We start from the raw sequence: 27,964 nt of genomic DNA, 5'->3' as shown, positions 1-27,964 counted from the left end.
AGCAGAAGTTCATGACATATGTAGCCCAGTTGCCAACGACAGCCAAGTCCATTACCATACAGGAACCAGACTTTAGCTGAAGCCAGTATTGCCTGAGCTCCAGAAAGCAGAACAATGGTGAAACTGGGGCACCTGGGTGGTTTGGTCGGTTAAGTGTCTGCCTTCTGCTCAAGTTATGATCCCAGCGTCCTGGGATGGAGCCCCACATTGGGCTCTTTGTTCAGCAGGGAGTCGGCTTCCCCCTCTGCCCTTCCTCCCTGCTCCTGTGTGCTCTCTTTCTCTCAAATAAATAAAATCTTTTTTAAAAAATGGAAAAACTGGGATGCCTGGGTGGCTCAGTGGTTGAGCCTTTGGCTCAAGGTGTGATCCTGGGGTCCTACATTGGGCTCCCCTCAGGGAGCCTACTTCTCCCTCTGCCTATGTCTCTGCCTCTCTCAGAGTGTCTGTCATAAATAAATAAATAAATAAATAAATAAATAAATAAATAAATAATTAATTAATTAATTTTAAAAAAAAAAACTGGGAAAACTTAGGTCCCTGATGACATAATTGAACTACCAATCACATTGTGCCTGAGCCTTCCCTCTCTCTAACTTTCTGCTAACCATTATTTTTTGTCTTAAGATTTTATTTATTTACTCATGAGAGACACAGAGAGAGGCAGAAGGAGAAGCAGGCTCCCTGCAGGAAGCCCGATGTGAGACTCGATCCCGGGTCTCCAGGATCATGCCCTGGGCCGAAGGCTGGTGCTAAACCACTAAGCCACCCAGGCTGCCCTGTATTTTCTTTTTTAAAAATGGAATGATTCTTGCCTAAGCAGTGGACATAGCTGGCCTATTGGCTGGAGTTTGTGGGCCCCTCCTAATGCCATTCACTGACACAATAACCCAGGAAGAGGAGGCTTGGAGAAGATATTGAATTCTGTTTTAAATATATTAAGATAGCATATTCAGGTAGAGATGCTCATTAAGCCAAGAGATCTGGGCTGGAGATATAAATGGTGACTCATCAGCACATAGGTGGTAGAAAGGCAAGGAGGAGGTCGGGGATGGATTAGATCACCCAGGAAGACTGTCGTCTTCGAGAAAGATAAGGAAAAAGCTAAAGCAGAACCTACAAAAAGTCCAGTCCTCCAGGGTGGGAGTGAAGGTCACAGTCCCACACAAGTTAACCAAGATCTTGACAAGAAAGAAATCAGTCTCAGTGCAGTGGTTTATGTGCTGTGATGGATGGATGCAAAGGATCCTGTAAGCGCAACCAGAGAGGCATCTCACCAGCATGAGCTTGCAAGGGGAGCTCAAAATGTCACACCTTAACAGTCGTGTGAGATGCCTGGGAACTAGCCAAGTATCCCAGCAGGCAGAAAGAGCAGCCTATGCAAAAGCACAGAGGCGTGGGTGCTGGTATGTAGGTAGACCAAAATGTAACATCAGACATAGGCTGGAGGGATAAGAAGGGCCACATCAGGAATGTGTTACATGCATCGCCAAGGCTCTGAAAGGGATGGGGATCTCGGAAAGAGTTTTGGGCAGAAGATTGACATGATCACGATGTTTTAGAAGCTTAGAAGTGGCATCCTGGCAGCAGATGTGGGAAGGTTGACTTCCAGGAGGGCAGAACGAGGAGGAGGGGGTGGAAAACCTGACCAAGGGGAAAACATTTAAGGTGCTTAATCAGTAATGTTCTGGAAAATGCTTTTCAACGGACTCTGTTTGGGGTGGGGGGGGGTACCTGATTCGTGGCAATTGCCAATTTTTGTGTATAAATACTTCTGTCATGCCCAAACTAAGGCAAGTTGTAGGAATATAAAGAAAGGGTGGATTAAGAGAAAGATTTAGGAGTTGAATTGAGACTTGGCAACCAGTTGAATGGAGAGTCAAGAAATACAGGCTCTTCTAGATTACTGTTTTATGAGATTGTGACGGGTATATCGTTGAACAATAAAAAAAATAAGCAAATCTATGTTGTCTCTCTCTCCTGCTAGAATGTAAACTCCATGGATGCAGGAACTTTTAATCATTTCCTGCACTGCTGTATCCCTAGCACCCAGAAGAGTGCATGGCCCACTCCATGTTGTTGAATGAATGAATGAGTGTTGCCCCCATCAAACCACTAAGGAGATCACTGCTGGTTTAAGATGTGTCCAGTAGCAGTGAGGAGCCCTTTTACAGCGGACTGAAAAGTGATGGGTTGAGGAATTCGAGACAATGCCTAGACTATAGTTGGAAAAGGCTCATCTGCAGAACAGGAGATGTGTTGGACGGCAGCCAAGTGGAGGAAATTTTACTTTACTTTGTCTCAGGAAGAAAGAATCTTAGCATGTAGCTTGAGGACTGGCCCCTGGGGAGTGAATGAGAGCTGTGGGACCAGGACCTTGCATTAAAATCAGGGCCCAAATAAAATGTCAAGAGCTGAGCCTGCAGGAGAGGGAAGGAGGGGGGAGGTATGGAGTGTTAACATCAAATTCAACCGAGTAAATTTTAAAGACCTAATAGACTTTATTAATCAATTCATGCGTCAAGCAGCATCCCATCTAGCCAGTAGAGGAGATCCAAGGAGCTATACAAAATGGATGGATTTTACTGGCAGAAATGGGGTGAGACAGTTAACAAAAGAAAGGATTATTTCAGGCTAGGTCACCTTCCCTTAGGGGGAGAGCAGGGGGTCTTATTTGGTGATTACCTCATCTTCCCTTGGGGAGGAGGGTAGAGAAGAAGGCCCATGTGACAGGTTACATCATCTGTGCGGACCAGAAAATGCCTGACTGATTAAGACCACATTCAGGGGAGGTTGAAACTGTAGTTAGGTTAAGTAGGAAGCTCTGGTTTCGTGGCTTGACCTGGCCTAAGTGACTCCATTTTGGACTTGTGGTTTTCTTTTTAAAAGGAGATAAGGGGGGATCCCTGGGTGGCGCAGCGGTTTAGCACCTGCCTTTGGCCCAGGGCGCGATCCTGGAGAACCGGGATCGAATCCCACATCAGGCTCCCGGTGCATGGAGCCTGCTTCTCCCTCTGCCTGTGTCTCTGCCTCTCTCTCTCTCTCTCTCTCACTGTGTGCCTATCATAAATTAAAAAAAAAAAAAAAAAAAAAAAAAATTTATAAAAAAATAAAAAATAAAAATAAATAAAAGGAGATAAGAGGGCAGCCTGGGTGGCTCAGCGGTTTAGCGCCTGCCCTCAGCCCAGGGCGTGATCCTGGAGACCTGGGATCGAATTCCACGTCTGGCTCCCTGCATGGGTCTTGCTTCTCCCTCTGCTTGAGTCTGTGCCTCTGTCTGTGTGTCTCTCATGGATAAATACATAAAATCTTTAAAAATAAAAAATAAAAATAAAAGGAGATAAGGTGGGTTCTGTCCAAGGTCAGAAGTCAGGGGCTGACTTTAGAAAAACCTAGATTGTGCTGCTTGTCAGATGGTTACAAATGATTTTTGCTTGGTTCCGATTTAGCTTAAACAGAAAGGACCATTGGTTAAGGTTAAGCTGTTAACCTTAAACCTGGAAATAGAACCTCGTCTACACTGACGACTATTGCATTGTGGTCATTAGTGTAACGCGGGAAAGAGAACTTTCTGAATCAAGGGGGTTTCATTTTAAACTCTGAAGAAAATGTTTTTTTCACCCCAAGAGAACATCTCATCAAATCATTTTAATTACTGTACCTAATATAAATATTTCCAGGCACTACTTTATTTTGAATTATACATTTGTAAGGTTACACTATCACCTCAGACTGTAGGCCACACAAAACCTTAAGTTTAATGGGGGACTTCTTGAATGTTCTTATCTTGTTTTCCCTTCAAGATCCGCTTTCCTCCCTCAAGTCAGCTTCACGCCTAGTCTTCCGGGAGTTTCCCCAAAATCAGCCTTTGAGATGCAAGGCCCTGGGATTTTAAATTTCAAAAGCCCAAACTGGGCGGGGGATGGGCGCCTGAAGTTTTTGGCAAAGACGTCAGTTAGACTGTCAAGTTTGCTCCTCCCCCCCCCCCCCCCCCCCCCACTCTCCAACCGAGAAAACTTCCCAGATTGCAGAGGGAAAGGAGATCCAGACCGGAGGGAAAGAGGATTTGGTTGCCGCTGGGTCACCTGAAGAGCCCTTGGCCATTTCCTTACAAGCTGGTTTGGGGGGGTGAAGGTCAAAATCCCAGTGGACTCCCCAGGTAGATTGAATTTCCAGGAGCTAAGCAGACCTTTGCCCTCCTCCTCCTCCCCACCTGGTGAGGAATAAGAGAGGCAGGGGAATAGGAGAGCCTGCTGAAAGGTCTCACGTGCCTCTCACCCCAGAAGGTGGCCAGAGAAGGTGCTATGGGGCAGGCCTCGGATTGCCTCCCAGCCACCTTTGTCATCAGGCACTTCCTTCTGCAGGCCACCCCTGGGGGGGAAATGTTGCCACAAGGGGACCAGGAGGAGACTGCTATGGCCCTTACCTGTTCCCTGTGCCATGATAACCCGAGAACCAATGGGATGATGGGACAGAGGGCATCTCACTTATTGCTGGCTCAGAGGCCTCTCCACCTCCAACCCCGGGAACTTGGACTGAGCCTCAGTAGAGAGGAGGCAGGTGCCAAAGGGACTGAGACTAGGTTTAGGAAACATGTTCTCTTGGGCTCGGGATGGAGAGAGATGCTTTTTCCTGTTTATCTTCTGCACTTTACCAGATGTCTTTATTACTTATTCAAAAATAAAATAATATTAACTTCAAGAAAAAATTTCATTTTTTGCACATGTGTTAAGCAAGTGAGCGTCCTATTTACTACGTTGTTCAAGCAATATAGATTGTAAGTAATTAAAGCCATATATTCATTTTACAAGCCAACATAGGTAATTGTTTTATATTACTTTGTATTCATATTCTGGCTCTACAGATACGATCTTCTAAAACCAGACTTACTCATTTTTGATTGCTACTGTCTTTCCATGCAGACAGTTGGCTGGCTCACTGCTTTGCAAGGGACAGTGTAAATATTTATTTGATTGATAAATGTATTGACTCAAGTAAATGGGTATGTGACCATCACTACAGGCTCTTTGAAGATTTGATTCAAATCATTTTGGAAGTTTGACCATATATTGAGGGCTAATTGTTTTCCAGAGAGAATAGAGAACACTTCTTTGTCCAGCAAGTTATTTGAATAGCAGATAAATGAGACCTTTTGTAGACTGTCATGACACAAAGAAAGTGACTCAAACTAAGTCATGAAGAATGAATTTTTTTCCAGAGGCCCAGGCAGGGGAGGACACTGTAGGCGTTGGGCACATGTATGCAAATGCATGGTGGTATAATCCAAACGTGGCACTTGTGCACAACTTGCTAGATTGATGATGAGAAATGATACTGGACAGGAGACAGGATGCTGATCATCAGAGGTCAATTTCTCATTGCGTTTGCTAGCATCTTCCACAGGGAAGATGCATTGGGCTCCAGGCAGGATCTTCCAAGGGGCTGGCTATTACAAAGCATAGGGACTTGAAAACAAATGCATGAGTGAATATCAAAGCACTTGAAGAAAGTGTCCGTAATTGCTTTTTCCCTTTATTCTCCCTTACAATCTGCAATTTAGCAGGAAAGCCTGTTAGATGTAATCCTGGGGTTATGAGATAAAATACTGGTACCATTTGTCTCCTGTGAGCACTCAGCTTTAGCATAGGTTGCTAGAAAGGGATTTTTGCTTACCACCTGCATGTTTGGAAGGGTTACATGGGGCATGTTGGGTGAAAAGCAAAGCAGTTTACTGGCTCCTCTCACCATCTGGCTTTGGAAGGGCTCAAATGACGTCTGCTCCAGTCACCCTATTTAATATGGAACCCCCATCCCGTGCTCAGCACTCTCTGTCTGGCTTTCCTAGTTTTTAGTCACAGCATTTATTCATCTCACCTTCTAACACACTATGAAATATATTTCCTTGTTTTGTTTACCATCTCTCTGTCCCCCCCTGCCCCTCCCCATAGAACTCAAGCTCCATCGGCCGAGGGCTTTGTCGATTTTGCTAGAACCACACCATACCCTGTGCTTGTGGAATGGGGAGCGAATGAAATGCCATGACTTCTCAGCACGTCGGCCACACCCTCACCAAAAGTAAATGAAAAACCCATCCAATGCCAAATCTTCATGATTTGAAGATTAACACTATTAGCTTTGTAAATACCACTGCTTCCCTGCATATCATGGACATGGGAAAGTTAAGGCCTTTCATCATTCTGATGAGGCAATGTGTTGAACAGATTTAGAAGCTCTGGGGTCAAGTAGACCTGGATTCAAATCCCACTGAGCAGTGAATGAGTTAGAGTCCATTTTTCTTTTCTTTTTTTTTTTTTTTTTAAGATTTTATGTATTTATTCATGAGAGAGACAGAGAAAGAAGCAGAAACACAGGCAGAGGGAGGAGCAGGCTCCATGCAGGGAGCCTGATGTAGGACTCAATCCTGGGACTCCAGGATCATGCCCTGGGCCGATGGAGGCACTAAACCACTGAACCACCCAGGGATCCCTAGAGTCCATTTTTCATCTGTAATATGTACAGTGATGCAACCTCCCAGGGTTGTGGTAAAGATTAAACAGGATAAGTCCAAAGCACAGTGCCCATGGCACATGGTAGGCACTTGAAAACATGTTATTATTTATCATTATCATTTTGGGAGCTGTGTTAGTCTGCTAGGGTTGCCATAACAAAGAACCACAGATTGAGTAGCTTAAAAAAACAGAAATTTATTTTCTCATAGTTTTGTAAGGTAGAAGTCCAAGGTCAAGGTGTTGGCAGATTTGGTGTCTCCTGAGGCCTCTCTCCTGAGCTCGCAGATGGCCACCTTCTCACTGTGGTCTCACATGGTCTTCCCTCTGAAAATGTGCATCCCCGTTGTCTCTTCCTCTTCCTAAGGTCATCAGCTGTCTTGGATTAGGACCCACTCTTATGAGCTCATTTTTCTGTTTAACCTTTACCTGTTCAAAGACCCTGTCCCTAGGTTAGGGCTTCAACATTTTGGAGGGACACAATTCAGTGCATAACAGAAGGCAAGGAAGGTTTTGACAAAGAACCTCTAATTTTGATATACTGGATAATGAAACTATCTTTAATTTCCAGAAGCAAAGGTACCGTATTGGGTATGTTTTGACTAGCAGATAGGCACTGAGAAGGGAATAGATCAAAGTATTCAGAAGCAGGTGTTCATTCCACAAACAGGAAGAAAGGAAACCCTAGGGAAGAGGAAAACATTACACGTGCAGAGAGCCTGAAAGGAGGCATGGAAGTAAAACTATGAAGTGGCCCCTTCCTGAGTGGTTGGACTCTACCCGAGGATGCATTGGAAGGAGCAGTAACACAGAATGGCTAAGTCACCAGAGGAGATATAACTAGCAGCTGCTGTTGAGAGAAAGGTGAGAAACAGAGAAGGCCACCGTATTTCTGATAGTAAATACCTCCTCAAGAGAGAAACTCAGTTTCTCCGCCAGTGGGGCCTACCGTTCCCTGCCAGGGAATTAGCCACATGGCAGAGCTACTTCTAACTAGACCCCTGAGAAATACAAATCAAAACCACAATGAGATCCCACCTCACACCAGTGAGAATGGGGAAAATTAACAAGGCAGGAAACCACAAATGTTGGAGAGGATGCGGAGAAAAGGGAAGCCTCCTGCACTGTTGGTGGGAATGTGGCCTGGTGCAGCCACTCTGGAAAACTGTGTGGAGGTTCCTCAAAGAGTTAAAAATAGACCTGCCCTACAACCCAGCAATTGCACTGCTGGGGATTTACTCCAAAGATACAGATGCAATGAAACGCCAGGACACCTGCACCCCGATGTTTCTAGCAGCAATGTCCACAGTAGCCAAACTGTGGAAGGAGCCTCGGTGTCCATGGAAAGATGAATGGATAAAGAAGATGTGGTTTATGTACACAATGGAATATTCCTCAGCCATTAGAAATGACAAATACCCACCATTTGCTTCGACGGGATGGAACTGGAGGGTATTATGCTGAGTGAAGTAAGTCAATAGGAGAAGGACAAACATTATATGGTCTCATTCATTTGGGGAATATAAAAAATAGTGAAAGCGAATAAAGGGGAAAGGAGAAAAAATGAGTGGGAAATATCAGAAAGGGAGACAGAACATGAGAGACTCCTAACTCTGGGAAACGAACTAGGGGTGGTGGGAGGGGAGGTAGGTGGGGGGTGGGAGTGACTGGGTGACAGGCACTGAGGGGGGCACTTGATGGGATGAGCACTGGGTGTTATTCTGTATGTTGGCAAATTGAACACCAATAAAAAATAAATTTATATAAAAAATAATAAAAAATAAATAAACTGCTGGAAAAAAAAATAACTACACCCCTGAGAAATTGGGGGAAATTTTTGAAAACAGATTTTCTACCAGGAGATTACTATTTTGTTACCAGAAGCAAAAGCAAAAACACAATTTGAGTTGTAAGTAATACTTTTATGAAGAAGCAGGTTGCAAGCTAGAGGCATGGACATCTGAGATGGGGTCTGTGAAGTGGAGCCATAGACACCTGGGCCTTCACCTGCTTGGTTACTTTTCCCGTCCCTATCTGGGAAGGTTTTGGAGAGAGGATTCCAGATTCTATTATTTTTCCTGGGCATTGTTCCAGAAGATAATATTGTACTAATACAACAAAAAAAAAAGTTTTTTAAAGCAATTGCATCTGTGTTTAAAGTTGGGTTTTTGTTTTGTTTTGTTTTTTGGGGTTTTTTTGGTTTGATCTTATTGTTTATAGAGTCTTTTGAGATTTTTAGCACACCCATCTGGCAGACACACTTAGTGTTTTGGGATCAGGCCTCTGCAAAGTGTGTGTTAGAACTGACTGGCATAGCCCTGACTCACACTGTCTTTCTGCACTTGGGAAGGAGCCCACCATCTCCAGCCTGAGGAAATTGTGGCTTTCATCAAGTTCTTCAGCTAGCGCTGCGAGAATGGATCTGTGCCGTTTCTAAACCTAGGGAACCGCATCTGTATTTTTGGCCTCTTATGTAAACAAATTCCAGTGATAATTTGATAGAATAGGAAAGTAAAAACCTATCTGGTGCTCTGCTTAAGCACATTTATATGTATCCTTTCATTTTAATCCTCCCAGAAGTTGTGACTGGTATGAGCAGCAGACAGAGATTATGAGACTGGCCCAAGGTCACACTGATACTAAATCCTAACACTGGAATGTCCCTCTGGGTCCCAAATAACTGATTGGACACCTTTGACTTTGTGCCTTCACATTGTAGGAACATAGTCAGTGACGTCCTACCCATTTTAGTGTTACATATGTTTTATCCTCTTATTGCTTATATCACCTTTTTCTCCTGAATCATAAGAACTTATGTGGGATTTTGCTTATTGTTTGTTTTTGTTTTTGTTTTTAACAATTTATTATTTTTACTTTTTGGGGGGGAGAGGGTTAGAGGGAGAGAGAGAATATTAAGCAGGCTCCATCCACAACCCTGAGATCATGACCTGAGCTGAAATCAAGAGTCGAACAATTGACTGACTGAGCCACCCAGGTGCCCTGTCCATTTTCTTTTAGAAAGATTCTTATCATTAGTGTGTGTAGTTTTCTTACACATCCTCCTTTGTTCAAAATCTTGTGCAAGTTCTGCTTTCAGAAAATCTTCCTAATGTGATATTGTGCCTGGGGTATAAACACCCAGGTCTTTATGCTTGATAAGAAGAAAATTACAGTCATTGTGAGTTCTGTAGGACCTCCAATTTGCTTTATTATAGTAGAATGTTTTTCTATATAGAATACTGCTTAAAGTTGCACCTCTGGACCTCAAAACCAAGGAGAGGAAGCAAAACTAAAAGCTACAACCTCTGCAGTGACTTACTGAGTTAAAATAACAGCTTCTAATCAACCACAATCTGGAATTCTGATTCCAAGATTTCAGCAGGAAAATAGGATGATATTAAAAGCATGTATAATTTTTTTTAAGATTTTATTTATTTATTGAGAAAGAGAGAGAGAGAGAGGCAGAGACACAGGCAGAGGGAGAAGCAGGCATCATACAGGGAGCCTGACGTGGGACTCGATCCAGGGTCTCCAGGATCACGCCCTGGGCTGCAGGCGGCGCTAAACTGCTGCGCCACCAGGGCTGCCCATGTATAATTTATTTTTTAAAAAAGATTTTATTTATTTGAGAGAGTGAGAGTGAGAGAGAGCATGAGCTTGAGCAGCAAGGGAGGAGAAGCAGACTCCCCACTGAGCAGGGAGCCTTATGTGGGTCTTGACCCCAGGACCCTGAGATCATGACTTGAGCTGAAGGCAGACACTTAGTCAACTGAGCCACGCAGGCTCTCCTAAAGGATGTATAATTAAAAAACAAACAAACTCTTGAACTCAGAGAGCACTAGTGCTTGCCAGAGGGGAGTAAGTAGAGGGATGGGTGAAATAGGTAAAGTAGATTAAGAGATACAAATTTCTAGTAATAAAATGAATGAATCATAGAGATGAAAAAGTACAGTATAGGGTATATAGTCAACAATATTGTAATAATGTATGGTGACATGATAGCTACAGTTGGTGAGTATTGCATAATGTATAAAATTACACTGTGTTGGGCATCTGAAACTAATGAAATATTATATGTCAACTACACTCCAATAATAATAAAAAAAGCATGCATAATCATGCTCAGTATGATACTATCCCCTGGTTCCTGTACCATTTTCTAAGAAGAACGTGGTATTTTAAAATTATTTTTAAAATAATACATTTTACAGTATTATTTTTTGCATTTATTATATTAGTTTACCTAGGTTTTTTTAAAGATTTTATTTATTTATTCATGAGAGACACAGAGAGAGAGGCAGAGACAGAAAGAAGCAGGCTCCCTCCAGGGAGCCTGATGCGGGGCTCAATCCCAGGACCCCAGGATCATGACCTGAGCCAAAGGCAGACATTCAACCACTGAGCTAACCAGGCATCCCTCTTTTGCTCATTTAAAAAATTAATTTGTACACATACACACATACAATGGAATATTATTCAGCCGTAAAAGTGAATGAAATCTGGCCATTTGCAATGATGTGGGTAAAGCTAGAATGTATTATGCTAAATGAAGTCAGTCAGAGAAAGACAAATGCCATATAATTTCACTCATATGTGGAATTTAAGAAGCAAAATAAAAAGAGAGAAAGGCAAACCAAGAAATAGACTCATAACTATAGAGAACAAGCTGATGGTTACCAATGGGGTGGTGGGAGGGGTTTCGGTTAAATAGGTGATGGGGATTAGGGAGTGCACTTGTGATGAGCACCAGGTATTGTATGGAAGTGTTGAATTACTAAGTTGTACAACTGAAACTAATATTACACTGTATGTTAATGAACTGGAATTTAAATAAAACCTAAAAAAAAGGTATACCAAAAAATAAAAAAATAAAAAAATCAATTTTTTTTGGCCACTTCTGTATTTCTACAAACTCTTTAGGGGAGATTAGCCTCTTGTCATGATTGTAATTGCAGATGTTTCTTCCCAGTTCATCATTTTTCTTTTCACTTTTTCTGATGTGTTTTTGTTTTTAAAACAGGCTTATTATGGGATGCCTTGCTGGCTCAATTAGGAGAACGTTCAGCTCTTGATCTTGGGGTTGGGAGTGCAAGCCTCATGTTGGGTGTAGAGATTACTAAAAAAATAAACTCTAAGAAAATCAGGCTTCTCAAGGTATGCTTTCAAGATAGTAAAAATTACCATCAATTTTTGACAAATTAAATACCAGCACCGTAGTAAAGAGAGAGACTATTTCTATCAACCCAAGATTTCTCTCATGTCCCTTTGTGGTCATTCCCCCTGTCCCACACCCATCCCTTTGGTACCACTCACCTCATTTCTGTTTTGCCTTTTCCAATGCATCCTAAACAGGATTATACAGTCAGTAGCCTTTTATATCCAGCTTCTTTCACTTTAACATAATTCTTTTTTTTTCACTTTAACATAATTCTTTTGAGATTCAACCATGTGATTGCATGTATCAGCAGTTATTTTTATTGCTGAGTAATATTTTGTCATTTGTATGTATTTATCTATTTACCAGTTGATGCATATTTTGGTTGTTTTCAACCCAGAGCTGTTATGAATAAAGTTGCTTGAAAAATTACCATGTTTTCAAGTTTATTATGTTTATATAGTTGAATTTATCAATCTTCAAATTTATGACTTTTGGATTTTGAGAAAGATAATAAAGGAATTACCATTTTTTCCTTTTGGTGTGTGTATGGTCTCATTTTTTATGTGTTTGGAGTTTACACAGATCTTTGATCTGTTTATTTGGAGTTTATCTTGGTGTTAGGGATAAATCAGTTTTTTTTCAAATAGCTAGCTACCCAGTTGTCCCCAAATACCTAAATCCATCTTTGTGATCTCATTTAGGAAACTATTTTACAATTACATTAAATAGTTTATAATTTAATACAAATATTGTAATTTATTATAGTTATTTGTATTTATCACTGCTATTCAATTAAAGTTAAAAATTAAAAGCCTATTTTTCTTTAAAGTTTATTTATTTATAATCCCTACGCCTAATGTCGGGCTTGAATTCAGAATTCTGAGATTAAGAACTGCCCACTCCACCAGCTGAGCCAGCCAGGTTCCCTAAAAACCTATTTTTCTTTAACCTTTCAAGTACAAACCTAGTAAATTCAATTGTAAATCAAGTAATTTTTTTAAGATTATTTATTTATTTGAGAAAGAGAGGCAGAGATAGTCAGCGAGAGCATGTGCAGGGATGAGAGAGAAAAGCAGGCTCCCTGCTTTTTAGAGCCCAACTAGGACCTCTGTCCCAGAACCCTGGGATCATGGCCCAAGCCCAAGGCAGACACTTAACTCACTAAGCCACCCAGGTGCTCCCAATCAAGTAATTTTGAATGACAATTCAAAACACTCGGTTTCATTATCTTTTTTAAAAAAATATTTTATTTATTCATGACAGACAGAGAGAGAGAGAGAGAGGCAGAGATACAAGCAAGCTCCATTCAGGGAGCCCAATGCGGGACTCAATCCAGGGTCTCCAGGATCAGGCCCTAGGCCGAAGGTAGCGCTAAACCGCTGGGCTACCCAGGCGGTCCCGGTTTTGTTATCTTTTGATGAACCTTAAATGAACCTATTATAGTCAACAAATTATAATCCTTTAAATTTTTAAACACTGTTTACAAACTTAATCAGATTGTTTTAGAAATTATTAATCAAAGCTATGGAACTTATAAATTTAACACATTTAATTCTCTTAAATCTAAGTTCTATTTACAAATTTAATTAAATCATCTTAAATGTTTCAATCTATACCACAAATTTAGTGTATTGGATTTTCTCAAGCATTTCTAAAATCTAAAGAGGCATAATTACAAATCTAACAAAATCAAACCAAGTATGTGAAAATCTGTAATAAAATAAATGTAAACATATAGCTCAAATTCTTTTAGATATCTCAAAATCATTATAAAGATAACAGATACTCCTAAGTTTAAATATTAACTACCAACTCAATCATTTACATTACTGTATGTATTTAAATTGAACTGAGAAATATAGTATAACAGATTCTCTATGGTGGCATTTTAAACATCTTAAGAATACACAAAGTACAACTTCTAGTTAAAGAACTATTATATCTCTCTGGCAACACCACTAGAATGACAATTATAGGATTTTTCTAAAACATAAACCCACAAGGACAAAGAGAATAGGAAAGGCAACAATTTTGCATGCTAGAAGGCAGATGATTTACTGGTAACTGACTCAACAGCCCCAAGAAAGCTGAAATCTAAGCTATGGTGAGCAAGTCAAGAAGCAATCAGATTTGTGCCACAGAAACTCAGAGTAGGGAAGCTCAGGAATGGGCAGAAACAGGTTCTTTTGAAAGCAAGGGTAAAGAAGAACCTGAAAACACTAGGAATGATTAAAATTTTGTTTGAGATGTGGTTAGAACCAGCTTTTTCATTTCCTCCCTTCCTCTGCACAACCAGCAGCAGTTTTGCTTCACACTCCAGAAGATTGGAAGTTTGGTCTCTAGAGGGATATGGAGGGATACTGTGGCCTCAGGACCCCAGGTCACTGGGACAAAGGGACTCAGTGTTGAATATGGCAAGAGATTAAAGGAAAATCCACATACTGATTTAGGAGACTCACTCTAAGCCTCCCAAGGCTCACAGGATACTGCAGGCAGCCAGTTTCATGCCCTCTAGGCAGAAAGCTAGAAGATTCTTCTTTGGAGAATCGGACTAGGCCAAGTGAAGAGATCAAAAGATAGTCATACTCAGAATCCTCCAACCGAAGAGCCCCAGCAGATCACCCTGTAATGAAGTCCTCCTCTGGACAAGCCCTGCTTAAATGCCAGAACTTCCAATCAACTTCCTAGCACCCATTCCTAAATGCACATGGACAGCTAAGAGTTATCAGGCTTTTGTGGAAAGCCAAAACAAATCATCAATGCCACCACCACCACCAAAATCCAGGAAATACAATTTTGGAGAAAATAAAGACAGTGCACACAGGCAAAAGAAAACACTCAGTAATAGCTTCAGCAGGATAAGAAGAGGCATTATAGCCATGAAACAAGAACAGCACACAATAAAAAATTTCAGAAAATTAAAAAGAGCTTTTAGAAAATAAAAAAATATGATAGGAAAAGTGAAAAACTCAACAGAAGGGTTGGAAGATAAAATTGAGGAACTCTCCTAGAAAAAAAGAACCAAAGGTAAGAGGTGGAAAATAGGGGGAAAAATTAAAAAATTAGTTCATGACACCCAATATCTGGAAAAAAAGGAATTCCAGAAAAAAATCTTACCAAGTGCCTTACATAATGAATGACAAAAGATTCCTATCAGTTATCCCAAGCAAGGTCCACTGAGGAGACAGAAACCATTCTGCTATTTTACCAGGGACAGTTCATTATGAAGAATTGTTAACCAATGGAGGGTGGTTAACAACCTAGGAGTAAAAGAGGGCAAAAACCAGTACACAAACATTTATGGAAATGTTATTCATTAAACTCAGAAACTGAAAACAACGTGGAAGCCCAAGCCAAGCATCAAAGCAGCATCTTAGAAGAAAATCCAGAAGCTATGAGAAAGCAGGAGTAAATCTGAGATGTTTACAGCATTCCCAAAGTAAAAATTAAAAGGAGGCTAGCTTGGCTTGGGGCACCTGGGTGGCTCAGTCAGTTAAGCACCTGCCTTCTGCTCGGGTCATGATCCTAGGATCCTGGGATCGAGCCCTATATTGGGCTCTCTGCTCAGTGAGGAGTCTCCTTCTCCCTCTGCCCCTGCTGGCTCTCTTGCTCACCGTCTCTCTCAAATAAATGAATAAAATCTTAAAAAAAACAACCAAGGTCAGCTTAAGAGTTCAGTACTTTGCTGTTTTATCATCATGTTCTTGATGTCACAGAGGATAATATTCTGAGTAAAATGTTGAAGACTCACATCCACAGTGTGATCCATAAGATTCAGACTGAATCTGGGGAAGTTTCAGAAATACCTTCATCTATTCATTCCACTTATATTTTCTATTTTTTTTTAAGATTTTATTTTTTTTATTCACTAAAGAGAGAAAGAGAGAGAGAGAGAGAGGGAGGCAGAGATACAGGCAGAGGGAGAAGCAGGCTCCATGCAGGAAGCCCGACGTGGGACTCAATCCTGGGTCTCCTGGATCACTGGGTTGAAGGCAGCACTAAACCACTGAGCCTCCCAGACTGCCCTATATTTTCCTTTTTTAGTATAGGCAGGGACGATGTAAATTTATTATATTGAAATGAACAAAATACATATATTGTGTCAATATAATTTATAAAACTAATGAAGTCATACAAATACTAAAAATAACATAATAAAATACATGTCTAATGAAGGATAAAAGAGCCTTTCAATAAATAGAAAATAAGTGATTAAAAAAAACATTGTATTGGGGCGTCTAGGTGGCTCAGTCACTTAAGTGTCTGACTCCATGCAGGGAGCCCGACGTGGGACTCGATCCCAGGTCTCCAGCAGGATCACGCCCTGGGCTGAAGGTGACGCTAAACCACTAAGCCACCCGGGCTGCCTTGAAGAAATATTTCAATGCAGTCAGCTCTTATAAATTTCAGTTTATTCCATTCTCCTCTTAGCCTCAAACTCATCTTCTCCATTATCAATAATGTTGCTTTTGGGGCACTGGGGTGGCTCAGTCAGTTAAGCATCTGACTCTTGATTTCGGCTCAGGTCATAATCTCAGGGTTGGGAGGTCGAGCCTCAAGTCCCGGCTCTGCGCTGGGCATGAGCCTGCTTGAGATTTTGTCTCCTCTCTCTCTAAATAATGATGATGATGAAGTTGATGCTGCTTTTATTCCTAATGTACAAAATTACTACCATCTCAGAGCAAAACTTTGGATAGTTGCAAGTCTAAGTTTTGCTGTGTTTAGACAAACTGAACCAAACACAGACACAGAGAGGAACACATATGATGTGAATTTGCACCAAAACCATCATAATTGTTAGTTTAAATAAGGTGAAATAAATTAATTATCTTCATAATTCATTTAAAAAATAACGTCTTTCTACCTTTTGGAAAACCAATGCTCTGTGAGCTTTGGAGTAACATAGAAAGGTAAAGTTACATGCGGAATTTACCTTGAAGTCCTGACTTCTCCATTTCTCAGTGGGCTGTTGAGATAACAAAATCCTTTTTTTCCCCTAATAAAAGATCTGATTCCACAAACTCTCCGTGACACAGTATCTCAACCCCAGTCTGTGAAATCCCCTAATTTACATGTGATTTCCAAAGCAGGGAGAAATTTGATCTAATGGAATAACAGTAGTCTGCAAGAGAAAGCGGAAACAGTGTACTAACTTACAAACGTATTTCTTAGACGCTTAGATTTGGAGTCCCCCATGGAGTGTGTGGTATCTGGCAGGTCATTCCAACACTTCATGAGCAACTTTGTTTTTTTAACTGCATAGATGATAGATGACGCTCCTTAATTATGCAGTTGAGGAAATACAGCAAAAAGCATGCAATTCTTAATGATTATTGATGATTAAAAAGTCAAACACCAGGTAAGAGCAACAGCTGAAATAAATGCCTTTGAAGAATACAACCAAGAATGTGATCAAGAGCGGCGCCTGGCTGGCTCAGTGGTTGAGTGCCTGCCTTTAGCTCAGGTCGTGATCCTGGGGTCTTCTTCCTTTTTTTTTTTTTTTAGAGATTTTATCCATTTATTAGAGATACAGAGAAGTGGTCTTGTGCATACTCAGTTCTCAGGAGTACTAAATGGGATCGAGTTCCGTATCAGGCTTCCTGCAGAGAGCCTGCTTTTCCCTCTGCCTATGCCTCTCCCTCTCTGTGTCTCCAGTGAAAAAATAAATTTCAAAAATCTTAAAAGAAAAAAAAGAATGTGATCAGGAATCAAGTATTGTTAAATAGTTGATGAGGAAAGAGATATTTGGTATTAGGGGCTGAGTGAGTTGGCTGTTATGGATGTGAAAGACTGAGCAGCCGGTGAACAAGAGGGAAAGGAGAAAGAAAGAGGCAAGGACCTCCCTCTTTGGGGCACACTTCATATCTGGCATTGGGCTGGGTGCTTTGGATTTATCTCATGTCATCCCTCCAAGACTCAGTGAGGGGCCATCTTCATTATTTCCATTTTGGAGATGAAACTGAGACCAAAAGAGATGACATTTGCCCAAAGTAAATGACAGAGAACAGGGTTTAAACCCAGACCATCTAATCACACTCTGTGCCTTTTTGTCCCAGTGGCAGGATTTTTCAGCTGGGGCAGTGGTGGGAGTAGCACAATCTCAACCATGGGGGTGAGGGCAGGTTATTGCGTTGTCCAAATATACTCAGATGCTGTGATGTCCAGTGGGGCCCATATTATTCCCCCAGTGTCCCCTCAAGGGCTGTCTAGTGAGTTGCTGGTCCAATGGGGAAAAGGATCTAACACTTAGGACCTTCACCAGGTGAACAACATATGCCCCATCATCTTGCCTTCATAACAGGTAAAGAAGAGATGCCAGGGGATTCATGAGAAACCTTTGACCTCTCTTTTTAAAAGTAAGCTCAATCTCCAAGTTCATTACAAAGATTTACTGGAAATATATAAGAAACCTAAAAATATGCTAAATATAAATAAAAACTTTAAAATAATTCTACCAATGTTCTACTAAGATACCAAATAATGGTGTGTACCCTCTAACGAGGCTCACTGCCCAGCCTTCCTGAACCAAGTATGAACCAATGCATGAGAACTAGACCGGGCAAGGTCAGCAGATGCCCCAGTGACAGGAGAGAAGACACAAGGTATCTAAGCCGTCAAGGGTCAGTTTCTTCATTCATAAAGAGTCGTGTACCGGCTCACAGGTGTTTGGGAGCTTCATGAGATCTGGGGAGAGCACAGCGAAGCCCATGCTCCAGCCAAATCTCAACAGTCTTGTAAAAACAGTGCAAACTCCTCTGCAGCTCTCCTTGCAGGCATGTCCATTAACAAAACATTCACAGTTAACAAGAACAAGATGTTTGGGGCGCCCAGGTGGCTCAGTCCGTTGAGCCTCTGACTCTTAATTTCAGTTCAGGTCACGACTCAGAGTCCTGGGATGGAGCCCTGCATGGGCTCTGTGCTCAGTGGGGAGTCTCCTTGCGATTCTTTCCCTCTGCCCCTCCCTGCCAATGTGTGAGCGTCCGCATGCACTCTCTCCAAAAGAAATAAATACATCTTTAAAAAAGAAATAAGAATGATGTTTAAAGCAGTATTTGTGGACTTTTAAGGTTTTCAAAATAGAGATAAATACATAACAATAAACTATATGTGAATATATGACTTAAGATGAGCTAATACCAGAATAGTTAACACCTACTTCTTCTTCCTTTTTTTTTTTTTTTTTTTTTTTTTAGAGATTTTATCCATTTATTAGAGACACAGAGAAGTGGTCTTGTGCATACTCAGTTCTCAGGAGTACTAAATAAGAATCTGCATATTAACAAGATCCATATTAACAAGATGATTTGCAAGTGCCCTAAAATTGCAGAAATATTTTCAATCAAAGAAACTTTTTAACAAGTAGCATTTTTTTCTCTTTCATTGCATGTCTGACTTTTATCTTTCATTGCTCCTGCCCTTAGTTAACAGAGGTTTCATATATATAACCTTCTCTTACAGATAACCTCAATTGTTGGTGTTTGGTACAGTCCCTATAAACGTGTCATCTTACAAATCACTCCTTCATCAGACAAAACGTATCAGTTTAAAATTTGAGTGACAGGACACAGTCAGAGGAATAGTTGAAAAGAGGGCTAAGGAAAGGAAGGAAAGTGCAGGGAGCCTGACATGGGTCTCTAGGATCACGCCCTGGTCTGAACGCGGCGCTAAACTACTAAGCCACCAGGGCTGCCCAGCACCTACCTACTTCACAAATATTTGGGAGATGTCTCTTGGCTCGGCTTCCTTCAAGCTGTATCTGTCATGTGAAACAGTTATATTTACTGCCCCACTGATGCTTCTTCCCTGTGCATATGTGTTTTCCTTTCAGTATTTGGGTTAGTGGTGTATACACATTTGAACTTTTCCACAAATGATCATTAACATTACTCTAAATTATTTCTTCACCTATTCTTTTATTGGCCACAAAGTATTCCATCAGCTAAACATGCCATAATTATTAATTAGTCCCAACTATCAAACCTTCAGGTCAGTTCTGATTTTTCACTGTCATAATTAACCTATGACAAATATATGAAAATGTTACAGGATATCTCCTCCTTTACTGCCTGCAGTTCTTGGTCACGCTGCTTAGAATGAAGAGGTAGACCAGATGAACAGTGGTGGTCAGCAAAGCAAAGGCTATTGAGCAAAGCTCCCAAAGAGGGAAAGGACCTGAGCAGGTTACTGATTTGGTGTTTAGATCTTCTATTTTTGGTTTTTATAGGCTCTTTAGTGTGGGCTGTTTTAATCCGATTAACCCTCCATGCGCCTGTCATCTGAACAGGTTTTGTCATCTACCTATCACTTGGGAAAGGGTGGAGGGCTCCTTCCAGGGTAGTGTAAAGTCCCTTTAAGGGTAGTATCCATTAAGGGCGTGGCCCCTTGTCCCAGCCTGCCTTTCTTCCAACTATCCTTCATTAAAAATGTTATACACATCTCTAAAAAATTCCTGAGGATAAATTCTTAAGAGGTAGAATGTTTGGGTCAAGGGGTATGAATGAACTTAAGGTTTTTAATGGGTATTGCCAAACCAATTTATGGTACCTCTCAATGATTATTAATGCCTTTTATTTTTCCTTGTTCTTATCAATACTAGGCTTTGTCACTTAAAAAACAAACAAACAAAAAACCAAAACACAGCTTTACCAATATGAGAGACAATAAGTGGTAGAAAATAATTCTCTAACTTAATAAGTATAGTATATGGGGAATAGATGAGTCTTGACAAGGCTGGGTAGTAATTCTGAATATGAGATTTCTGCGGTCTGCTCTGTTGAGGTGATCTGCTGACCTGTAGCATAAAGGTCATATTTAAAGAAAGCTTTGTGCCTCAGAACAAACCCTGTGTTTATGAGTTAGAAGAAAAGAGGCTTGGATTCCGGTTCTAGCCAGTCATCTTTCCTTAGGCAAGTGTTATATTCTCAGTAATTTACTTTAAATACCTCAGAGGAGCCAGTAGGATGCTTATCTGTGTGCAAGTTAACTTGAGTCTGTGCCCCGAGGATCCTCCCTCTAGAGGCCATTATTGCAAGCACTTCAAATACTGCCTTCTAAATCAGTACCAGAGGGTTAATTAATTAGTATAATGAATGTCAGAAATAATTTTTCACTGATAAAATGAGTAATGTGCAAGATATGAGACAAGTCAGATTGTACAAGTGTTTCTCTTTTTAAAATTTTTATTTTATTTTATTTTCCTTTCGGTATAGTTAACACACAGTGTTATATTAGTTTCAAGAATATGATACCGTGATTCAACAATTGTATACATCTCTGCCTTTTTTTTTTTTTTTTTAAGCTCAGTAACAACATTGCTGGAGTAGTGCCCATCTAGAACTCCATTTGCTCAGGAATCCTCCACTTAACCAGGGATTTAGTTGCTTGATCTGGCGAGAAGGATAGCTGATTATGTCATGTAATATAGGTGCACTTGCCCCGGAGAGAAACTTTCCTGTCCCGCAGAGTGCCCAAGTGCATGTCAAGGAGGGGACTCCGTTGAGCGTCCAGAAATGTAGTTTGGACTCTTGTGGTGGCTGCTTGGTGGTGTCTTTCTTGTGGCAGAGTTCAATCTGAGACTGGCTTTCATTGTAACACACCCCCTGGTGGTATGATCTTAGGGAGGGACAACCCACTCCTTCTAACTTAACCTCTTAGAGACTTTTTGCTCCTTTGTATGAGTTGCTAGGGATGAACTAAATTGTTTCTGATCTCCCAATTAGTTCTAAAAGTTCTAGATCATGTCGTGCAAAGGACACAGCATTAGATTCAGATTGCCTGGTATCGTCATTCAATAGAAAGGAAATATTTATCATATTTAATGTTAATTTCGATGATGTCTAATAGAAGGATTAAATAGCAAAGCTCTGTCTCTCTCCAGAATTAATGCTCTTTCTACTGATGCCCCTGTGTCTCAGATAGATACACTAACAGGTACTATCACAGATAGCTCTGCAAGAGACTAAATTGTGTCCCCCTAAAATTCTTATGTTGATGCCCTAATCCCTAGGGTGACTATATTTGGTGATAGCATGTTTGAATGGGTCATTAAGGTTAAATGAGGTCAGAAAGGTGGGGCCCTAATCCAATGTGATCGGTGTTTTTAAGAGACAGAGATTGGGATGCCTGGCTGGCTCAGTGGTTGAGCGACTGCCTTCAGCCCAGGGTGTGATCCTGGAGTTCCAGGATCGAGTCTCACCCTGGGCTCCCTGCATGGAGCCTGCCTCTCCCCCTGCCTGTGTCTCTGCCTCTCTCCTGCTGTGTTTCTCATGAGTAAATAAATAAAATCTTTAAAAAGAAAAAAAATAAAAAAGAAGAAACAGAGATACCAGGGATGTACAGGGACAGAGGAAAGGCCATGTGAGGCCCGGGGGAGAAGGTGGCCATCTACCAGCCCAGGAGAGAGGCCTTGGAGACACCACCAACTTTTCCAGCATCTTGATCTTGAACTTTCAGCTTCCAGAACTGTGAAGACATAAATTCTGTCATTAAGTCCCTAGTCTTTTTTTATGGCAGCCTGAGAGACTAATACACCCTCCCCTCTTTGGAGATGGGGTAGAAAGATGTTTAAGAAGAGAATTTGGGTGAGGCGCCTGCTCAGGAACCTCAAAAGTGGCAGGTTAGGGATTTTTTGAAAGGAACGAGCTTCTGCAATTTTGTGAGACTTTATAGAGCTTTGTTGTTGTTTTTTTTTCTTTATTATTATTTTTTTCTTTATAGAGCTTTGTAACTTACATTCTTTTCCCCACAATTATAGCAATCATCACAAATCCTAAATGAACAGTAACCCTTTAAAGAACGTAATTTCTGTTGGGTGGGATGCTAGGTAAGATGGTAGAAACGGTCCAGAGCCCTGAGAGTTCAGTTATCTTTTAGATATCAAGGAAGGGGTGAAGGGTAGGAGAAGAGCCTCAGGAATGATGGGACACAGGGAGGCAGCTCTACAAGGAGAGGAAAACTGGTTGAAGCTCAGGCCTCCAAACAGGGAGAAAGAAGTGAGGAGCAATTGGTCAGTTGAAAGCTACAGGGCTTCCAGAACAACACCAAGAAGGGCCTTGAGACGGGGCAAAGGACTGGGAGGGACCAGGGCAGTGGCCCACAGAGGCATACCCAGGACCTGTGAGGACCCCAGGGAAGAATGAGTGGGTGGGAATGGGGGAGAGGAAACAGTAAAGAACGAGAGGATCTATGACAAGTTTCACCTGCTTAGCGATTTTGCCTTAGGCCGAGCCTTCCTGACCATAATTGCAGCCTTACACGGCGATGCTAGTGAGAGAGGAAGCCGACCGGTTTCTCTGCACTGTCCCCTTACCCATCTCCTCCCCCGTAGCCCTCATCTAAGTGTCGAAAGAATCTGGTTTGCTTGTCAACTTGGTGGAAGCTTTGTCATCTCACTTAACTACCCAGTTCCATTACAGGTTGAAGAACCTGAGATAAATTTGGATAAGCCTCAGGGGCTCCTGGTCAGGGCCAGGAGTTGACACTGTCATGAAATCAACATAGAACTTAACGTGCAGCCCATAACCATGGAAATGAGGTTTGCTTGGGAGAAACCCAACTTGCTTCTAGAGGCCAAACGGACCATTGGCAGATCCTTTACAAGAAGTGTCCTGTGTAGTGACACTTGTATGCATCAGACAAAGCATAATGGTGCTTTCCCTGGTCCTGGCCATGGAACTGTCGTTCTCTATGAAGAAAGTATCCACTTGTTGTGTCTGCCCAGTAGACAGGAAGGGAGGCAGAGAACGGAGCAGTTGCTTTGGAGCCGGCTCCCCAAGTTACGGAATGTCTACTCACAGAGATCCTCAAGAGCCAGCCAGCCATTGGAGCCTGCGTGATGTTAACATCAATTGACTTGACAGATTTTTAAGATTCCTTCCAGCGCTTTGATTTTGTGACCCTAATCTCTAAGGAAGATGTTCACTGATGCACAGACCTCACTTCTAATTTGAAGTGATGCCAGATTGCAAAGTTACAGCTGATGTTAGACACAGAGCCACATGTGCCCACTGCAGTGGTTTTTTGAAATCCCAGACCAAACTGTCACTGTTGATATTGGAATCAGTTGTAATTCCTATCCCCTTCTATTCAATCGCAGGTAATTTTTAGATGGTGGAAGATCTCTCTGAGGAGTGAGTATCGATCAGCAAAGCCCGGAGAAACAAAAGATTCTCATGGAGCCTTCCTAGAGAACTCCCATCTTCAAGGTAAGGAAGGGAGCACATTAGGTACTTACTAGCTCAGTTCTCTTTAATTACTGATAGATTTTGTCCAGAAATATCCAGCATATCATTGTTTGAAATATTGATATGTAATGATGTACCTAAAGACCGAAGATAGTTAACATATCCCGAAATTTCTCTTGGGAAAAATCTTCCACTGTTTAAGATTTCAGGTTAATATGTCAATTCCATTAATAATCTTAAATTGCATAAATATAATTTTTTCCTATAACATTTCATTAAAATGGGTTTCCTTTAGTTAAAAATAAATGTTTTTAAAAAGATTTTATTTATTTATTCATGAGAGACACAGATATATAGAGAGAGGCAGAAACACAGACAGAGGAGAAGCAGGCTCCATGCAGAAAGCCCGACATGGGACTTGATTCCAGGACTCCAAGATCACGCCCTGGACTGAAGGCAGGCGCCAAACTGCTGAGCCACCCAGGGATCCCCTAGTTAAAAATAAAAGGTTATTTGAAAATGTAATCAAATTATCAAATCCTTGAACTCTTATGCATTTTGGCAGTCATTTAAAATTGCTACCATTCCTCGGGTGCCTGGATGGCTCAGTCAGTTGGGCGTCTGCCTGCGGCTCAGGTTGTGATCTCAGGGTCCAGGGTCAGGTTCCCTGCTTAGCGGGAAGCCTGCTTCTCCCCCCTCCTTCTACCCTTCCTCCCTCATGTTCTCTCTTTCTCTTTCTCTTTTTCAAAAAAAAATTTTTTTTTTAAATTCCTACTATTTCTTTTTAGTATCAAGGTTTGCTTCAGAAGAATTTTTTTTAAGAAGAATCTTAATCAGCATGTAGGCTAAAGACAAATTGCTCTCCAGTTTCCCTGTGCTTTTTGCTTTCACAATATGAAAATTCTAAATAAAAAGCAAACTTTTTTTTTTTTTAACAAACTCCCATGTACCTATAACCTGGCTTCAATGATACTCAAAATGTGGCCAAAATCTCTACACAAAGTCTCTGTACCCCTGAATTAGTTGGAAGCAAATTTCATTTGTTAGATCATTTTATGCTAAACTACTTCAGTAGGTATTTCTTAAAAGGATTCCCTTTAACTAAATTCCTTAATTATTTACCTTAAGTACAAAAATTTAAAAGTAGAAGCCGTTTTAGAGATTTTTATTTTATTAGGAGTTAATAGCAAATACTTTTACATGTGCATTCTCTTTTTACTGTTACAATATCCTTGTGAAATAACCAGTGTTATCCCTATTTCACAAATGAGGCTCAGAATGGATATAACTTTCTGGAGTTCCAGAGCTAACTATGGACATTGCCAGGACTGGGCACTAAGAGTCAAAAAATCAAGTATATAAATCTTCTTCTTCTTTTTTTTTTTTTTAAAGATTTTATTTATTTATTCATGAGAGACACACAGAGAGAGGCAGAGACATAGGCAGAGGGAGAAGCAGGCTCCATGCAGGGAGCCCGATGCGGGACTCGATCCCAGGACTCCAGGATCACGCCCTGAGCTAAAGGCAGATGCTCAACCACTGAGCCACCCAGGCGTCCCAATATAAATCTTATTCTTAAAGACACATTCTGGGTGTTCTGCATGGACTTTGATAATCAACACTCTTAAAAAACATTCTATTATTTAAATTATAGCATGTAATAGGGTTTTTTTTTTGTTTTTTGTTTGTTTTGTTTTGTTTTGTTTTTAGGCAGAGAGTAGGTTTTGTTTTTTTTTTTTGTTTCTTTAAAACGTTGAGTCTGGATTGATTGCCTGCAATTCCTGATACTGCATACATCTTATTTTGCTAACCTCTTTATAGCGAGTATTTATAAAATGCATTAGTGGTTTAAAAAGAACTGTGTTGGGAAAAGACTTTCTTGGTGAATAACAATCAGTCAAAGCACTCCTCACTAATTTAATTGTAAAATAGACATGTTTCTTCACAGTTATAAAGTAAACTGCTATCCGGGCACCTGGCTGGCTCAGTCAGTGGAATGGGTAACTCTTGATCTCAGGGTTGTGAGTTCGAGTCCCACATTGGGTGTAGGCATTATTTAAAAATAACATCTTGAGATGCCTGGGTGGCTCAGTGATTGAGCCGTCTGCCTTTAGCTCAGGGCCTGATCCCAGGGCTTGATCCCAGGGTCCAGGATCGAGTCCCACATCAGGCTCCCTGCGTGGAGCCTGCTTCTCCCTCTGTGTGTGTGTCTCTCTCTCTGTGTCTCTCATGAATAAATAAATAAAATCTTTAAAATAAATAAATAAAGTCTTAAAAAAATGAACTGCTACACAACACATTTCATTTACGTGTTAGGGTCCATTTTACTTTCTAAGCATTGTAAAGCTCATGTCTAATAAGCGATAAACACTCATTGACACACCATGTGATTTCTGGTTGATTTCCACCAAAACCTGGCGAGGGGCATTGGCACTGCTTGTGTTTTAAGTGTCTTGCTTGCCCCAGACACCCCCACACCGGTGCCCCCTGCTAGGATATAGGGGCGGGGGTGGGCCAGCAGTGGCTTCGGGATAAGACTTGTGGGGTTCCTGATCCTGGGAAAACAGGCAATATAGTGGAACTTGTAGAACTGCAGTCTGACAGCTGCAGTCTCAGGACTGTCTGGTGGCCCCTCGCCCCGGAGTAGCACCGAGTTACTGAATTAATCACCTGGTGAGCTCAAAGGATCCTGTGTTTCACTTTTTGAGACTTCCTATAGCATCGGGGGCCCCAGCAGAGGAGAATACTCCAGACAACGATGTTGTTTGGCCCCCTTCATCCCCTTAGTCCTTAAGGAATCCCTCAGAAGGCCTCTCTGCAGCAGAAGAGGTGTGCGTGGGGCGCAGAGAGGGGCTCAGGGGTCAGTGGCCAGGGTTTGAAGCTCTGCTGCCTCCACCCAGTTGTGTGGCCACAGGCTGACCCTGACTCCCTCTGTGAGCCCACTTCCTCCTCGTAGCTGAGGTAAAAGAGCTATTCCATGTGGCCACCTGGGCATTCGCTGACCTGACGCATGAACAGCATTTAGAGCCTCACACACAATGCATAGTCAGCTCGCCATCATTATTTGCTGTTGTTAAGTATTGATGTTTGGGTTTGATTTTTCCCATTCCCTCCTTAGCATATTCCCAAGATCCCCCCAAAGCTTTTCTCATCCGAATGACCTCTCTTACTAAGATGGTACGTGCTGGTGGTAGGTCCCTAGAGTCTGGGTCACCCTTGGTGGCAGGCCTGGCAGAGGACTGGAACCGTGTTCCTCTTGACCTCTCAACAGCACTAAGGTGGAGGGGATGTTTCCTTCCCTTGGCTTCTGGAGCACCTCACTCTTGCTTCTCTTCCTGCCTCACTGGTCCCTTCCCGCCTTCTAGCTTTGCTGGCTCCTCCTCTTGTCTCCAAATCTAAACGTTGGGGGGCCAGGGGTTAGCTCTTGTGCCTGTTCTCTTGTCTAGGGGACTGGATCCGGGCTCGGGCTTTAAATGGCACCATGCACTTACAAGTCCCAAATTGATAACTCCAGCCGGCCCATCTCCCCAGAAACTCCACACTCAGATATTTATCTGGCTGCTCCCTTGACATCTCCACTTGAGTTATTTCTAATAGGCTCTCAAATGTAACATGTTCAAAAATAGCTCCTGATCTTCCCTCCTGCAATAAAATAAAAAAAAAAAAGGCTCCAAATCCTACAGTTATCCTTGGTTCCTTTCTTTCTTTCACATGCTAGATGTAATCCAGCAACAAAACCAGAATCTGAACTGTGGTTCGCAGCCTCTGAACCATCTTGGTTCCTCAAGAGGCCCGCCTCCCGACGTCCCCACTCTTGTGTAACCCCTCCCCTCGGTCAGTGTGTGTGACAAATACAATCTGGCAGAAAGGATGGTGTATCACTTCTGCGGTTGGGTTATACACGACACTACAACGTCTGACTTTTCTCCTTTCCCCCTTCCTCTCATCACTTGCTCTGGGGGAAGCCTGCTGCTGTGTCTCGAGACAGTCCTGGGGAGAGGCCCACGTGATGAGGAACTGAGGCCTTCCGTCAGCCGCCATATGCATGAGCTTTCTTGGATGTGGACCCTAGAGCCACTGTCAAGGCCTCAGTTGATGCAGACCCACATAATGTTCTGACT

The 27,964-nt window shown here is 41.7% G+C and overlaps 1 protein-coding gene across 1 annotated transcript in view; it reads left to right on the top strand.

Annotated features, from left to right (window-relative positions):
• The window catches only part of FBXO36 (F-box protein 36), a 99,994-nt gene that overhangs the window by 34,466 nt on the left and 37,564 nt on the right, over window positions 1–27,964 (top strand). Inside the window, exon 2 of the mRNA XM_041767712.1 lies at window positions 23,756–23,864. Within this exon, the coding sequence (XP_041623646.1) occupies window positions 23,756–23,864 (109 nt within the window). The remainder of the gene's footprint in view (window positions 1–23,755; window positions 23,865–27,964) is intronic.

This window comes from Vulpes lagopus, chromosome 8 (genome assembly GCF_018345385.1).
Source record: "Vulpes lagopus strain Blue_001 chromosome 8, ASM1834538v1, whole genome shotgun sequence".
NCBI classification, from domain to species: domain Eukaryota; kingdom Metazoa; phylum Chordata; class Mammalia; order Carnivora; family Canidae; genus Vulpes; species Vulpes lagopus.
The sequence above is the reverse complement of the archived record's forward strand: the minus strand, read 5'-3'. Positions and strand labels throughout refer to the sequence as shown.